Source organism: Physeter macrocephalus, chromosome 14, assembly GCF_002837175.3.
Source record: "Physeter macrocephalus isolate SW-GA chromosome 14, ASM283717v5, whole genome shotgun sequence".
Lineage (NCBI taxonomy): Eukaryota > Metazoa > Chordata > Mammalia > Artiodactyla > Physeteridae > Physeter > Physeter macrocephalus.
In genome coordinates this window covers 45,810,912-45,828,128 of record NC_041227.1, presented here as the reverse complement: position 1 = coordinate 45,828,128, position 17,217 = coordinate 45,810,912, and the positions used below count along the sequence as shown (strand labels likewise).

General features: G+C 42.4%; 2 protein-coding genes across 4 annotated transcripts in view; one reads left to right on the top strand and one right to left on the bottom strand.

The window, feature by feature from the left end:
* The window catches only part of DZANK1 (double zinc ribbon and ankyrin repeat domains 1), a 75,546-nt gene that overhangs the window by 14,395 nt on the left and 43,934 nt on the right, over nt 1-17,217 (bottom strand). For all 3 annotated transcript variants that reach the window (XM_007114752.4, XM_028499190.2, XM_028499192.2), the window contains 3 exons: nt 12,932-13,096; nt 11,378-11,585; nt 623-726 (listed from right to left, as the gene is read on the bottom strand). In XM_007114752.4, the coding sequence (XP_007114814.1) occupies nt 623-726; nt 11,378-11,585; nt 12,932-13,096 (477 nt within the window). The remainder of the gene's footprint in view (nt 1-622; nt 727-11,377; nt 11,586-12,931; nt 13,097-17,217) is intronic.
* On the top strand, nt 4,109-4,948 carry LOC102982063 (lysosomal-associated transmembrane protein 4B-like). Its single transcript, XM_024123579.2, is given in 2 exon segments — nt 4,109-4,630; nt 4,772-4,948. Coding segments are annotated over 2 exon segments (681 nt in total). The 5' UTR covers nt 4,109-4,123; the 3' UTR covers nt 4,946-4,948.

The following is a 17,217-nucleotide window of genomic DNA, read 5'->3' as shown; positions in this document are numbered from 1 at the left end:
TTTAAGGATCAGATAGTAAATATTTTAGGTTTTGTGGGCCATGTGGTCCTTGCCATTGCAGTACAAAAGCAGCTACAGACAATAAGTAAATGAATGAGTGTAGCTGTGATCCAATAAAACTTGATTTACAAAACTGGTGGCAGGCCAGATTTGCCCCACAGGCCACAGTTTGGAGACCCCTAGATTAGGCCAAGGAATTAATAAACCACCAAAATAGATTATCAAAGGAAATTGAGCAATACTTGACAATGACACAGTTCCAATGTTGGCCTAACTTGGTGGCAGAGGAGTGGATGGGCTAACTTTGAAAGGTTCTTTTAGTCTCATGACAGAAAAGGTCTTCTCACAGATGTGTGTCTTTACAACAGCAGTACCCCTGGGGTCTGACAGACCTGCTTCAAATCCTGAATCCCCTGAGACCCAGAGTGTAGTCTTGGGCAGGTCACCAAATCTCTCTGAGCCAGTTTTCCTGGATGTCAAATAAGGCGAGGAGGCATGGAATACGGGGCAGGAAAAAGAGAAAGGGCAAGCAAAGTGCAATTTCAGGAGAGTCCGTGGGGGCAACCTCAGCCTGATCCCATGGGATGCTCCAGAGAGGAAGTCCTGCTCAGAGGGCACCCACCTTTCCCATCCTGGGCTCTGCAATCAAGGCCCGGAATTCAGGGTTGTTCTGAGCGTAAGACCGGAGGTGAGCAGAGATATGGTCCACCTGTTTTCTCCAGTATCCTAAAGAAGGAGAGAAACCCAAACACACGGATGATTCTTCTGAGGTGGAGGAGGAAAAGTGTCAGCATGCAACATGCATTTTCAGAGAGCTCATTTCTCTTTGCCAAACTCTGTGATGGTTTTTGCTTTCTGAACCTCGACTATGTACTAGAATAAGTTCCATGAATATTATAGAATTCCAAAGGAACATATTTTGATTGCCATACCTGGGGTCTTTTTCTTTTAAAATTAACCATATTGAGAAACAACTTACTAATAAAGTGCCCCTATTTTAAAGGTAAGTGCCCCTATTTTGAGTTTTGGCAAGTGTACACATCCCATCGATATGGAGAACATTCCCATCACTCCAGAAAGCTTCCTGTGCCCCTTTCAGTCTGCACAGGGTTTAAAATAATTCGAATTTATTGCCACCATTTAAGGCTTGAGAGATTTCACATGAGTCTGCTTTCTCGTGCGCAGGTGGGCAATGCAGCAGCACTGGGCCTGCCCTTCTGCCGGGCCCGGCTGCCTGGGGCCGAGGGGTGGCTGCCCACTTTGGACGGGGCAGGGTGCTCCAGCCGGCCACAGCCCTTGCAGGCCTGGCTGCCTGCCTTTACCTCCTGGCTCTGCTCTGTGGCCACTTGAGTATGAAAACCTGCATCGGATCCCACCTCATCATTTTACCAGTGAGGACACTAAAGCTGAGAGCAACTGGGTGGCTTTTGCAAGGTCATCCAGACATCTAAATCTTACTCAGCCTTACTTTCCTTATCTATAAAATGGGACTAATACCTCTTACCTCATACGTTATTGTGACACCAAATAAGAGAACCTCAGTGTCTTAGTTTGGGTTCCCCTGACAGCAGAGCCTGAGACGCATATTTAGGACAGGTAGTTTCTTTTGAAGGTGACCCTGGGAAGCACGAATGATGGAGCAGAAACAGCAGGACAGGGCAGGAAGGGAAGTCAATTGAGGATCTGTTAAAAGCTGGTCAACGCCGTGGGCAGCGGGACTCCGTCCTGCTGGGACCTAAGAGGAACCAGGCAGAACACACCCCAGGTCTGTGCACTGGACAGAGGGACTGAGGCATTCACTCTCCACCCCCGGCCCCGTGTGTGAGCTCCAGCACTTCTGAACTGCACCTGCCTGTGGACCGGCAGTCTTCTGCTGCTCTGAGGCAGCAAAGCAAAGAGATGCTGTGGCACGTTTGACGAGGGACAAGAGCAAAGATGCGGAGAACCAACCACCACGCTGTGCTGGAATCAGGCGGGCAGAGGAGTCTGGGCATCACGAGAGTCGGCTGCGAGTAGCTGACATAACACCAGAGGGAGCACTGAGCCCAGCACAGGGTTTGGCACAAAGTAGGCACATTCATCCCACAAACAGACACTGAGCACCTCCTGTGTGCCATGCACTATCTGAGGGCTGGGGATACAGCAGTGAACAAAGTTCTTGCCCTTGAGGAGTTCACAGGTGGACCCAGAGAAAATACAGGTAAATAAATAAATACGCAGGCAGGAGTATGCTAAACACGAAGATCTGACTGAGAATCTACAACAGATGTACAATTCCAAGATCAAATGTCAACTCTCAAAAAAGCCTCCAGGGAGGGCTTCATGGAAAGGCTGGGAGGGGTGAGGGGGTCTTTTGGAAAAGGTCCTGGCAAGACCGTAAGTCCTCTTTTGGGGGGTGAGGTCTGCTCCCTCCCAGCTTGGGATGAAAGAGGGGGTTCCAGGGGCTGCCTTCTGCTATAGCAAACTGAGGTCCCATGTCTATTTTCTGTTGGTGCCGAGCAAAGCGCCCCAGAACTTGGTGGTTTAAAACGTCAACCACCTGAGGCCTCACACTTCTGTGGGTCCGGGGTGTGGTCAGTGCCCAGCAGGGACGGCTCATCTCTGCCCCACATGGTATCAGCCGAGCCATCAGCTGAGGCTGGGGGTCCGAGATGGTCTCATCCCTGTGGCTGGGGCCTCGGCTAAGATGGTGCAGAGCTGGGGGCCGCCTGGCCTCTCTCTTCCCGTGACTGCCGCCTACACCCTCTCAAATGTCAGCAGTCTTTGTGGTGGCTGTTGGCTGGGCCCTGAGGCATCTGTCCTCATTCAGTGATCTGTCCTGACCTCTTTACGTGGCATCACTTCCTGGGGAGTAAGTGCAAGCTCCCAGCCCTCCTAAGTCCAGGCCCGGAACTGTCGTGGTGTCTCTTCTGCCACTTCTGCTGATCAAAGCAACTCGCAAGGCCAGTCTAGATTCCAAAGGAAGGGAAACAGCATACAGGGGTGGGAGGGGTCATTCTGGCCATCTCTGCGGACGATCGACCAGGACACTCATGCCTGGAAGACAGTGGACTGGGTCCTGACTCCCAGCTGGGAAATCCACGAGGCAAGAGAAGAGCTAGGAATGACTGACTACCAGCTCTGCAGCCCAAGGAACTCAGGGGACCTCATCCCCATGGAACTATAAAATAAACAAACATTTAAAGTGTCTGGAAATGGTTCTAGGGACATAGAGCAAATACAGAAACATTTAAAGAAGAAACTGTGCTAAAACGCAGAACAGCAAGAGTCTGTGGTATTTGAACCATGACCCACCCCCTCCTCCCCTCTCTCAGCTGAGCACGATGAAAACTTCATTGCACATGGTTCAACCATAAACACACAGCTCCCTCTCCTCCCAGCTCCCAGCTGGAGAGCTACGGAATCTTCTCAGAAGAAGCAGGATTTCAGTGTTTCTCATCCCGCCCCCAATTACCCGCTGCAGAGACCAAATTCTCGGCAAATGCAGTCAAGAGTGGGGGCCCCCCCTCCTCTGTCCAGGCACCATTTATGGGATGGACGCTCTCCCTTGGGTCTGGTACACTGAGAATACTGCGGTCCAGGTCATCCTTGTCCTAGCTTATTTGTAAAGCAGAGGTCTCATAGTAGAAGAGGCAAGTCAAGAAGAGAGGTGACAGCTGCACCCCCTTCACTGAGTGCCCAGCCGCTGAAGAGAAACACACCATTGTCCCCACCCCTTGATCCAGAGCATTGGCTCAGATATTTTGCACAAGGGAAGATAAGACAGAGAGCTCCAAATCTCCACAGGAACCCACTCCTTTGGCAAGAGTGTGAGGAAGTTCAGGCCTAAGGATAACAATGAATGATGTGGTAAAAAGCAATTAAAAGAAGTCTAGAGATAGGAGTTAAACCATAGGCTGGCCAGTTTACCAAAGAGAACCACAGAAGTAAACAGCTAAGAAGAGCTCTCCTGAAGTCTGGAAAATATCTCAAACACTGATCTCAAAAACTATCCCTATAAAGAGTCTCAAATTTAATTGGATTAGGGAGCCGGCAGCAGCCGTGCGGCGGGCCCAGACCCACACGGCCAAAGCTCCTGCCAACTTGGGCGCGTGCTTGCGCCACTGCGCCGGCGGCCCAAGCAATGAAGATGGTGGCCCCCTGGATGCAGTTCTACTCCAACAGCTGCTGCCTGTGCTGCCATGTCCGCACTGGCACCATCCTGCTCGGCATCTGGTACCTGATCATCAATGCCGTGGCACTGCTGATTCTATTGAGCGCCCTGGCTGATCCAGATCAGTATTGCTTTTCAAGTTCTGAACTCAGAGGTGACTTGGAGCTCATGGATGATGCCAACATGTGCGTTGCTATCGCAATTTCTCTTCTCATGATCCTGATCTGTGCAATGGCTACTTATGGAGTATACAAGCAACACGTGGCCTGGATCATCCCATTCTTCTGTTACCAGATCTTTGATTTTTCCCTGAACACCTTGGTTGCAGTCACTGTGCTTGTTTATCCAAACTCCATCCAGGAATACATATGACAGCTGCCTCCTGGTTTTCCTTACAAAGATGATATCATGTCAGTGAATCCTACCTGTTTGGTCCTTATTATTCTTCTGTTTATCAGCATTATCTTGGCTTTTAAGGTAAGCATGAAGATTTTACTTATGGTCTAAATATTACTAAATGTATTCATGAATGCTAAAGAAGTAAGCAAACTTTCAGTGAATCCTACCTGTTTGGTCCTTATTATTCCTCTGTTTATCAGCATTATCTTGACTTTTAAGGGTTACTTGATTAGCTGTGTTTGGAACTGCTACTGATACATCAATGGCAGGAACTCCTCTAATGTCCTGGTTTATGTTACCAGCAATGACACTACGGTGCTGTTACCCCCGTACGATGATGCCACTGTGAATGGTGCCGCCAAGGAGCCGCCACCACCTTATGTGTCTGCCTAAGCCTGGAAGTGTGGCATAGCTGGGAGCGATGGCTTGACTTTCATACATCAGAGCAATAGTTCTTTAATTTTACTTCTGAGATGAGCTCTCTGAGCTTATTTGTTGCTGAAAGGCTACAATTTAAAATTTTAGATGTTAAGTTGAAACTCTCTGTAGTTGGAAACCTATGCTTTAGCTAGAGCACCGTGATAGAGTAACTGTAGAATTCTTCTGTGGGCTTGGGGTGGGCTCCCCTAGTCTTTCCTCAGCATTGAAACTACCCAACAATCTGGGTGAACCTTTTGTCCGCGGAGTCTGTTGTACCTGCTGAGCCCCAGAGTTGAAGAATTTGTGACACTTTTCTCTCCATTCCCTCCTTTCTCTTTTGAAAGCATAAAATAAAATCAAAATTATACAATGCTTTTCTTAGGCCACTCCAGTTTACAGAACAAACCCTTAGGAGAAAAGGAATGTTAATTGTGTAAGGAGTCCATATATACACATAAATAAAACAAGAATTTCCTTAGATCCTTTATGATTTAAATCCAGTGACAACTTGAGTTTGCTGGTCAAGGATTTTGTTCACGGCCTAAATTGAGACCCTTTGTCAATTCCCGGCAGTGAGGACAGTCAGTCACCACCCCGGTGGCTGCTCTTGTACACCCATGTCTGGGGTCACGGCATGGTGTGTTAGAGGGGAACCGGTTGGTACAGTGTTGTATCAGGTTCTCCCTTTCTCACAGTTTCCCATCCCCACTCAGAGCCTAGTCTGACTCAGGGAGGACATCCATCAGCTTTTTTCAAGTGGAATTGCTGATATGTATTTACCCAACAATCTGAAAAAAGGTTTTCTTCTCTTCCTGCAAGGCACATCCTACTACTTTGAATTTCTGAGTATGCCTCGTCATCTTTTAAAATGAGTGTAAAACAGACTTCAGAAAAATGGGAGGTGGCGGGGGTGCTTTCCTTGTGAAATGCCCTTATCTTGACTACCTGAATTTCAAGGGACTTTTATATATTCATATGTTCAAAAGTCACAGCTCTCCTGTTTGTTCATTATTGAATGTGCTGTAAATGAAGCCATTTGCAATTAAAGTGAGATTTGCCCACATCCAAAAAAAAAAAAAAAGTAATTGGATCAGTCTGTAGAGCAATTTACACCCCCAGAGTGTTGGGGAAAGTAATAAAGCAATCAGCCAGCAATAAGTGGAACTTAAAGGCTGGCTATGGTCAGGGAAAGAGATGGTCAAAAAGAGCCTCGCCGGGCTTCCCTGGTGGCGCAGTGGTTGAGAGTCCGCCTGTCGATGCAGGGGACGCGGGTTTGTGCCCCGGTTCGGGAAGATCCCACATGCCGCGGAGCGGCTAGGCCCATGAGCCATGGCGGCTGAGCCTGCGCATTTGGAGCCTGTGCTCCACAACGGAAGAGGGAAGACCCCACATGCCGCGGAGCGGCTAGGCCCATGAGCCATGGCGGCTGAGCCTGCGCATTTGGAGCCTGTGCTCCACAACGGAAGAAGCCACAACAGTGAGAGGCCCGCATAACGCAGGAAAAAAAAAAAAAAAAAGAGCCTCGCCAAAATCACGGTCATCCTAGGGTGACAGGGTGCATGGCCAAGGCCTCACTCTCCAAGGAGCAACTTCAGAGGCATCCCACTGTGGGGATGAGACAGAGCTCAGGAACCTGGTCCAGCTGGTCACTAAACAAACAGACAAGCAAATAACAGTAACAAGCCTGGAGGTGAGGTCAGTACCCAGAGTTGCTACAATATGTTATTTTAAATGTCCAGGTTCCAAAAAAAAAAAAGAAAAATTAAGAGACAAAAAAAGAATGCAAAGAAACAAGAAACTGTGATTTATACACAGGAAAAAAAACAGGCAACAGAAACTGTGAGAGTGGTCACATGTTGGAGATTTAACAAAGATTTCAAAGCAGCCATGGTAAATATACCCAAAGAACTAAAAGAAACACATGAAGAAGTAAAAGAAGGTGCCTCATGAAATACAGAATATCAATAAATACATAGAAATTATATATAAAGAGAACCAAATAGATATTGTGTAGCAGAAAAGCATAATGATTGAAATTAAAAATTCACTAGAGAGACTCAGAAGTTAATTTGAACTGGCAAAAGAAAGAATTAGCAAATTCAGAAACAGATCAACAGATATTATGCAATGCAAAAAACAGAGAGAAAAAAGGAATGAAGAAAAATGAACAGAGCCTAAGAAACCTGCAGGAAACTATCAAGCATACCAACATATGCATAATGAGAATCCCAGAAGAGGGGACAGAGCAAAATGCAGAAAAAATATTTGAAGAAATAATGGCCCTAAACTTCCCAAATTTGATGAAAGGTGTGAATTTACACATCCAAGCAGCTCAACAAATTCCAAGTAGGGTCCACACCAAAAGACACACTTTTAAGAGACAAAAACAGAGAATCTTGAGAGCAGCAGGAGAGAAGTGACTCATCACATACAAGGGATCTGCAAGAGATTAACAGCAGATTTCTCACCAGAAATCATGGAGGCCAGAAGACAGTGGGATATCATTTTCAAAGCGCTCAAAGGAAAAAAAAAAACTGTCAACCAAGAATCCTATTCCCAGAAGTTATTTTTCAAAAATGAAGGCAAAATGAAGACATTACCAGACACTAAAAAACTGAGGGAAGTCATTGCTAGCAAACCACCCTATAAGAAACACCAAAGAAAGTTTTTTAGGCTCAAAGCAAATGACTCCAGACAGTAATGTGAATCCATACACACAAAAAAACAAAGAGCACTGATAAAGTAACCATGTAACTATAAAAGACATTATAAATGCCTATTTCTTTTCTTCTCCTAACAAATATAAAAATATATTGCATAAAATAATATGTATATAGGTGTAGTATTTGTCCTATAACATATAGAAATGTAATATCTTGGCCAATAACAGCACAAAAGAGGTGGACAAGAACAAAGCTTGATTGGGCTAAGGAAATGGCTCCAGATGGTAACTCAAATCCACAGTAGTAAACAAAAACAACTAGAAATGGGAAGAAAGGAGGCTAATATAACAAAAGTCATAAATATATAATACAGTTGATCCTTGAACAACACAGGGGTTATGGGTACCAACCCCCCATGCAGTTGAAAAGCTGTATGTAACTTTAGAGTCGGCCCTCTGTATCCATGGTCCTACATCCATGCACTCAACCAACTGTGGATCATGTAGTACTGAAGTAAGTATACAGTAAAAAAAAAAAATCCACATATAAACAGACCCACACAGTTCAAACCCATGTTGTTCAAGGGTCAACTGTAGTTCTTTCTTCTTTCAGCATTTTTAAAAGACATAAGGTTATATAAAGTAATAAATATAACAGTGTTTTGTTGGGTTTGCAACATATACAGATGTAATATATATATGTAGGCATTGTTGTTATATATACCTATAAAACCAGGAAGAAAGAACAGAGCTATATAGGAGTAGCATTTCTGTGTCACACTGGAATTAAATTACTATAAATCTGAAACATATTCTGATAAGATGTGTAAGGTAAGGGGCTTCCCTGGTGGTGCACTGGTTAAGAATCTGCCTGCTAATGCAGCGGACACAGGTTCAAGCCCTGGTCCAGGAAGATCCCACACGCCGAGGAGCAACTAAGCCTGTGTGCCACAACTATTGAGCCTGGGCTCTAGAGCCCGCGAGCCACAACTACTGAGGCTGCATGCCACAACTACTGAAGCCCACGCACCTAGAACCTGTGCTCTGCAACAAGAGAAGCCACTGCGATGAGAAGCCCACATACCACAATGAAGAGTAGCTCCTGCTCGCCACAACTAGGGAAAGCCCATGCAGCAACGAAGACCCAACGCAGCCAAAAATAAAATAAATAAAAATTACACACACACAAAAAAAGATGTATAATGTAAGCCCTAGAGCAACAACTAAGGGAATAAGCTGGTATGGAAAAAACCTGAACGAACTTTTTGGCCAACCCAATATATAGGGGAAAAAAACCATTAAACATTCAAATCTTACATTAGAAAATATGCAACACAAAAGCAAGCAGTAAAGGAGGAATACAGGAACAAAAAGACACAAACCTTTAGAAAAGAATGAGTAAAATGGAAGACACAAATCCAACTTTATCAATAACATTAAATGTGAATGAATTTAACAACCCAATCAAAAAACAGAGATTTTAGACACTTTAGATTCAAAGATACAAACAGATTAAAAGTAAAAAATATGGAAATATATATATCATGCAAATAGCAACCACAAGAAAGCTGGACTGGCTATACTAATACCAGACAAAATAGATTTTAAGACCAAATAAAATGTTACTAGATAAAAATAGGGAAATTTTATAACGAAAAAGGGTATCATGAAGGTATAACAATTATAAACAATTGTAAGTATGTACCTAATAACAGATAACCAAAATACATGAAGCAAAAACTGAGGGAAATGATGGGAGAAATAGACAACTCAGCAATAATGGTTGGACACTTTAATACCCTATTTTCAAAATGGATAGAACAACTAGGCAGAAGGTCAGCAAGAAATAGAACACTTGAACAGCACTCTAAACTAGCAGAACCTAATGGACATCTACAGAATATTCCACCCCCAAGATAATATATATTCTTCTCAAGGGCACATGGAACATTCTCCAGGATAGATCATATGTTAGGCCATGTCAAGTCTCAATAAATTTAAAAGGGTTAAAATCATACAAAGTATGTTTCTGATCACAATAGAATGAAACTAGAAATCAATAGCAGACAGAAATTTGGGGAACCAACAACTATTTGGAAATTAAATAATTCTTAAACAACCAGTGGGTCAAAGAAGAAACCACAGGGGAAACTAGAAAATTCATTGTTGAAAGAAAATGAAGAAGATACAACACCAAAACTTATGGGATGCAGTGAAAGCAGCACTCACAGGGAAATTTATAGTTGTAAATGCCTACATTAAAAAAGAAGAAAGGTCTCAAATCAAGACCTGAACCCCACAAAATAAATAAATAAATAATTTCACCTAAAAAAAAAAAAAAGACCTGAACCTTTGACCTTGAGAAACTAGAAAAAGAGCAAACTTCACCTAAAGCAAGAAGAAATAAGGAAATAATGAAGATTAAAGTGGAAATTAACGAAAGACAGAACAGCAAAGCAATAAAAAAAATCAACAAAACCCAAAGTTGGTTCTTGAAAAGAGATCAGCAAAATTGGCATATCTTTATCTAGACTCACCAAGAAAAAGAGAAGTGACTCAAATTGCTAGAATCAGAAATTAAATAGGGGATATTACCACCAACCTTATTGAAATAAAAAGGATTATAAAGGGATCCTATGGACAATTGGATGCTAATAAATCAGGTAACTCAGATGAAATGATGCTCAGCATCATTAGTCATCAGGGAAACGCTGATCAACACCATAATGAGACACTGCTCCACGCCCACTAGGATGCTTGTAATGAAAATGTCAGATAATAACAAGTGCTGATAAAGATGGAAAAATCGGTACCCTCATACACTGCCAGTCAGAATGTAAAATAGTGCAGCCAGGTTGGAAAACAGTCCAGAAGTTCCTCAGAAAGTTAAACATGTTACCATTTGACCCAGCAATTGCACTCCTATGTACATACCCAAGAGAAATGAAAATATATGCCACAGAAAAATTTCTACGTGAATGTTCAGAGCACCACTATTCTTAACAGTCAAACCTGTTCACACACACACACACACACACACACACACAAAGCTGGACACAACTCAAATGTCTATTACTGATGAACATACAAACAAATGTCATATATCCACACAATAGAACATCAGTGGGCTATTAAAAAAAAAGAATGAAGTACTGAGAACATGTTACATGGACAAAACTTGAAAACATCATACTAAGTGAAAAAAGCCGGTCACAAAAGACCATATTATATGCTTCCACTTATATGTCCAGAATAAGCAAATCCATAAAGACAGAAAGTAGATGAGTGATTGTTACACCCTTGGGAGGGGGATGTACAGGGTTTACTTCTGGGGGGATGAAAAGGTTCTAGAAATGCAGTGGTGATGGGTGTACTGCTCATGTACTAAATGCCACTGAATTGTACCCTTTAAAATGGTTAAGATGGTGAATTTTATGTCATGTGCATTTGCCACAATAGAAAAAGAGATTATGGCAGCCAGCAGTAACGACGCATACTAAGCACATTTCTGTGTTAGTAGTACACGTTCTTATGTGTGACTTCATTTACCAACGCGACAACGGGGCTAAGAGTCAAAACAGGCTAAAAGTTTAAGGAAGTGCTATTACTCATACAAAGCAAAATTACTCGAAAAAAGAAAAAGGCACTTCTTGTACAAAAAAATGAATCTAAAGGAAGATAAAAAACGGAATTTTCTTTCAGGGAAAGAGTGGGTTCCCTTCTGAGAGGAGAGAGTGTCTCACCTCTCCCTGGGCTGACGGCTGTGAGGAGAGGTTTACGGTCACTCATTTTCTCCTGCCTCTGCTTCTGAGAAGCCATTTCCAGTTCTTTTTTTGCCAGGAGGGTCCCAGATGGGTAGAACAGGCCAGTGGTCTGTGTGCCCACATCCTTCTTAGGCCCAGCATCAGGCTTGAGCAAAGGAACATTTAGGGGCTGCCAGGCAGATCGAGGCTGTATGAGCAAGGCGGAAAACATTAAAAAAAAAAAACCAACAACAACCAAAAACTATAATATAAATTAATTAATTCTCCATTTTATCACAGAAAACAACAATTCTAATCAGGAGTAAAAGTATCTCCAAAACACTGTACTTTGAACTAAAAGGGGTTTTCAGGCCTTGCCTCACCTTCTTTGCTTGTTTTTCCCAGCAACTCCCAGCCTGAGCCCTGAAGCCAGCCCCACCCCTTGTCCACTGACTGTCTCAAATTCGTCAAATCAACTGATGCTCCCTGTCCTGCCGCCTGAGGTCTGGAAATCTATCCTCTCAGCTCTACAATCCAGAGGAGCATAGACTTTACTACCCATCCACACTCAACTACTGGGTACCAACATTTTCTCTGAGACACTCTCCCGCATCTGGGCCTGGGGACCTGAGAGGACCACCATGCAAGGATACGTACGTTGCACAGTGCACAAAAGCACTGCATCTAAAGGGGTAATATTCACATAGTGGACATTGTATGTTTGCATATTTATTAGGACAATTTTTATGGTAAAAGAAAATGTCTAACAAAATTAGTAAATTACAATCAATTTCCAGCAGATGGCAGTCAACTGTCTTGAGAAAAAAAACACCATGTCTCATTTGCACAAAGGTGCCACCTCGGTTATTGGCATTCCGGGATCTGCAAGTGTTTTCATTTGGGTTAAGAAACCATGAACTCCCTAAAAATGAATGCAAAGTTGCTGAGTGCATGTGCATTCTCTCTAACAATCATCAATCTTCAAATTCTTCTAATGAAGAGATTTGAAGAATCTAAAGAAGAGAAGAAACCCGAAAAGTCTTTCTGTAGCTTAGACAAATTCATAAAAGTCTAACACAAAGCTGGTTACAGATTAAGTCCTTCTGAAAATAACCTTGTGAGATTTTCCTCAAATATGCCCAGTTGTTATAAGTGGCGAAAGCAATTTTACGAACCCAATATAAGTTTTCTAAAATATAAAAGAGCAGGGGGAAAGTTCTTGGCGTGCTACTTAAGAAATTCATGAGACGAGAGTACATTCTATCCCATGTATTTTAAAGCTCCCTAATGACATTCATCTATTACCTTGCACACGCAGTTAGACCTCGATTTACTATTGATAAATGCATATTTACATCTTTGAATTCTGAAGAAATCACTTGAGTGTTTAAAACATAACGTGGCTGAAGTTATTTACACACCCAGTTGAAAGTCCATGAGAAAGGTCTAAGTGTTTCGGCTCTCTTCCCCTGGGTTGGCTCACAGGGTCGAGAACACAAATTCAGAGTCACAACCCCTTCCTGGGTCCAGTTCTTACTACCATGGAGGCCTCACCTCAGCAAAAGGGCCAGGTTCTCCAGCAGCTGGAGCCAAGCTATTCTCCACACTAGGTCTTGCCAAGGACTTCACGTAAATACCACAGGAGCCACAGAATCGTGCAGATGGGTGATTGCTGGCTCCACATTTATAACAAATGGAGTAGCAAGTTGCAGCGCCAGGCTAGAGGATAGAAAATACTTTTATATTTTCATGAATATCAGAGACACAATTTTCCCATACAAATTACGCCCATACCATACAATCTGCAGCCATCCAAAGAACACATGCCCATACCCTCTGACCCTGTAATTCTACCTTCTAGAATTTATCCTACAGATGGACAAATTCACAAAGAAGTATATTCAAGACCATTCCCTGCAGGATTGTGGTTTTAGAGGAAATAACTGGCAACAGCCAGCCCTAAATGTCCAGCACCAGGGGATGGTCTAAATGCACCACGGGACATACAGACAGCTGAAAAAATGAGGAGGTTACTAACGAGATACACTTCTAGGAGCAAAGAACTGGGTCTGTGTTCATATTAAACTACCAGTTACTTATTAATGCATCGAATGGCTGAAAGAAGACCTCAGAAAGTCACAGTGATACTTGATAACAGTAATTACTTCTGGGGGTAGGAGCTGTGGGACTAGGATGGGAAGGGAGACTAACCCTTCACACAAAACCTCTTGCATTATTTACATGTGACCCTTACTCCAATAAATAATTCTGAGTGTTTCATTAAAAAGGTAAGCAGACAATTCATAAAAGAAGAAAACACCAGGACTCAATAGATGAGTGAAAAGGTTTAACCTCAAAAAATGCAGATGAAAACAGCAATGAGAGACCTTCTCAATTTGAGAAAACTAATGATCTCTGTCTGCAGATTCTTAGGGAAATAGGTGCTAGGACCCAAATCCCAAGAAGTGATTTCAGCAAGGCTGTGGAAGGGAGGAGCCTGGCTCTGGGGGGGCCCTGAAGAACAGAGAAGCTGTGTTAAAACCCCCATGGAGGCTCCATATCAAGCTCAGAAGCAAGCTTCCCCTGCTCTCATGTGGATGGGTGGACACAGGGCCATACAGGCGGGTCAATACTCCAATCCCCCTCCCAATCCAGAAGAGAAGGAAGCCCCAAACCAGTGCAAACCCTGGAAATACAGTACTTCTGACCTAAAGAGTAAAACTATGATGAGCTTCACCAGTGAATAAATTAGAACAAAGAGCATGCGCTCCTTCATGGAAAGTCGATGAAACTGGTGCCTCACATATCTTGAAGCCCCCGTTACCTGGGACGCCAAAGGCAGCGTGCCCACTGCCCTCGCTGTGAGGATGTTACTAGAGAAAAAGCCTGAGGAGAGGGGGCGGCCTGAGGGTTCACGGCTGAGGCTCATCCTCTCTCCTTCGGACTCTGGTTTCCATCTGGAAATGTCAACTTACTTGCCACTCCTGACACAGGAGAAGAATTATTTTCTTTGGGGGAGGGAGTTGGGATTGTCTCGTGAGACTTTCTGAGACTCTGGCAGGCGGACCTGGACTAGAATCTTTGCTCCCGTTGCTAAACCCCACGGCAGAGCTGGCACGCGGGCGCCCTGGTAGGCTCTGTTTACAGATGAGGGAAAGCGAGGCACCGAGGGGTTGAGCCCCGCGATCTGAACCCAGGCCAGCCGACTCTACGCTATAGCCTGGCTTTCATCCACGACTCCATGCAGCCCCTTCAACACAGTGGCTCCCTCACGGGGCGTTCCTGCGGCGGGATTTCACCTGGTTAAGCGCAGCGCAGTCCGCAGGAGTGCTCAGCACAGGGTCAGGCTCCCTGTGTCAGCTTCTTTCTCACTAGACCTGATTTCCTGAAGGGAAAGGACTCTCATTTCACACTTTTCCCCACAAGCACAGGACCTGGGACACTGGCACCTGGGAGCCATTCAAGTAGTTACTGAATGAATCAATCGATCAATGAATAACTGACTCCACTGATAACGGAATGTGTGCACATATTATAGAAAGTGTTTACTAAGGACAATTTTTCCTCAAAGAAAACTATGCGCCCAGTGTATCCTGTTTTACTTCACTGCTCTGTTGTCCTAAAATATACCTCTATCCAGAAAGAGGCTACACCAGCTCCCAACATCCACAGATTCTGAGAAAGAAGACCCCTTTTGTATATACTTATCCTCGCCCCATTTATGTGCAATTAAAGGAAGACTCTTTGGGATAAAATCAAAGGAGAAACCCTTTGGAAACTTTTCCTTCAGACTGAAATTTCAATTTATCCTGCTGTTAAAGCAGGATTTTGATACAAAACTTGCTAATCTGGGTTTCTAAATACAAAGCCTTCAGACCTTTCATTGAAATGCACAGTGATTCGGTTATACATATATACATTCATACGTATATGTGTGTGTATGTGTATATATATATATATATATATATTCTTTTTTCTCTTAATTTCTTTATAAGCCATACAATTGTTTAAAACATAAACCACAACATTCTTGAAGGGTTTATGATGTATAAAGGTGTAATATGTATAACTGTAACATAAAGAATGGGGGAAAGGATATGAACCTATATAGTTGCAAGATTTCTATATTTAACCTGATGTGGTACAATAATAACTAATTAGACTAAAAAGTTAAAAATGTATATTTTAATCACTAGGGCAACTACTAAAAAATAATGCCAAGAAATACAGCTAAAAAGCCAACAAGAAAATTAAAATATAATTCTAGAAAGTATTCAAAAACCCCCAAAAGGCAAGAAAGTAGGAACAAAGGAAACAAAACAGATGGGAAAACTAAAAATCAATAATCAATAATAAAATGGTAGATCAGGGCTTCCCTGGTGGCGCAGTGGTTGAGAGTCTGCCCGCCGATGCAGGGGACACAGGTTCGTGCCTCGGTCCGGGAAGATCCCACATGCCGCAGAGCGGCTAGGCCCGTGAGCCATGGCCACTGAGCCTGCGCGTCCGGAGCCTGTGCTCCACAACAGGAGAGGCCACAACAGTGAGAGGCCCGCGTACCGCAAAAACAAAACAAAACAAAACAATGGTAGATCAAAAACCAAACATATCAATAATTATATTAACCTTTGATGGACAAAACATACCACTTAAAAGGCAGAAATTATCACAATGGATTTTGTTTTTAAAAAGGAAAAACAAAAAAAACCCCAAATTTAAAAATTTAAAAAATAAAAAGGAAAAACAACTATATGGAAGCCACAGACAAGGTCCAACTATATAGGCTGAAAATAAATACATAGATAAAAATATTCCATGTAAACAATAAAAAAGAAGGCTGGAGTGGTTCTGTATCAATATAGGATGAAACAAGTTTACAGGAAAAAATGTATTACAAGAGATAAAGAGGGAAATTTCATAACGATAAAGGTTAGATTCACCAGGAAGACATAACAATAAAAAATGTTTATGTGCTTAACAAAATACATGATGCAAAAAGTGACAGAATTAAAGACAGAAGTAAACAATTCCAGAATCATTGTTGGAGGTTTTAATATCCCTTTCTCAGCATTTATCAGAACAATTAGAATATGATCAGCAAAGACATCTAAGATCTGTGCAACATTACACTTTGACTTCATTGATATTTATAGAATACCCACAATGACAGAACACACTTTTAAGTGCAGCTGGTATGTTTTCCAGGTTAGACTATATAATGGGACATAAAACAATTTTCATTGACTGAAAATAACTCAAATCATACAGGGTATATTCTCTGACTATAATGGAATAAAATTATAAATGAGTAACAATAAGATAAGGGAAACCTCATATATTTGGAAATTAAACAACCAACCTATAAATAAATGATAGGTCAAAGGAGAAATCACAAGGGATGTTACAAAATATACTTTAATAAAATTTTAATAAAACTAAACTGAATTATAATAAAAATACAACTTACATAAATTTGTGGAATATTGCTAAAGAAGTTCTTAGAGATAAATTTGTAGTCTCTTTTTAAAAAGAAGAAAAATTTTAAATCAAAGATTTGAATTCTCACCTTAAGAAATCAGAAAGAGAATATTAAATAAAATCTAAAACAAAGAGAAGAAAGGAAACAATAAAGAGCAAAATTCCAAAAAATGAAACCAAAAAATAGAAAAAAATCAATGAACCAGAAGCTAGTTCTCTGAAAAGATCAAAAAAAGTTTTAAGTCTCTACGTGACTTCCCTGGTGGTGCAGTGGTTAAGAATCCACCTGCCAATGCAGGGGACACGGGTTCAAGCCCTGGTCTGGGGAGATCCCACATGCCAAGGAGCAACTAAGCCCATGCGCC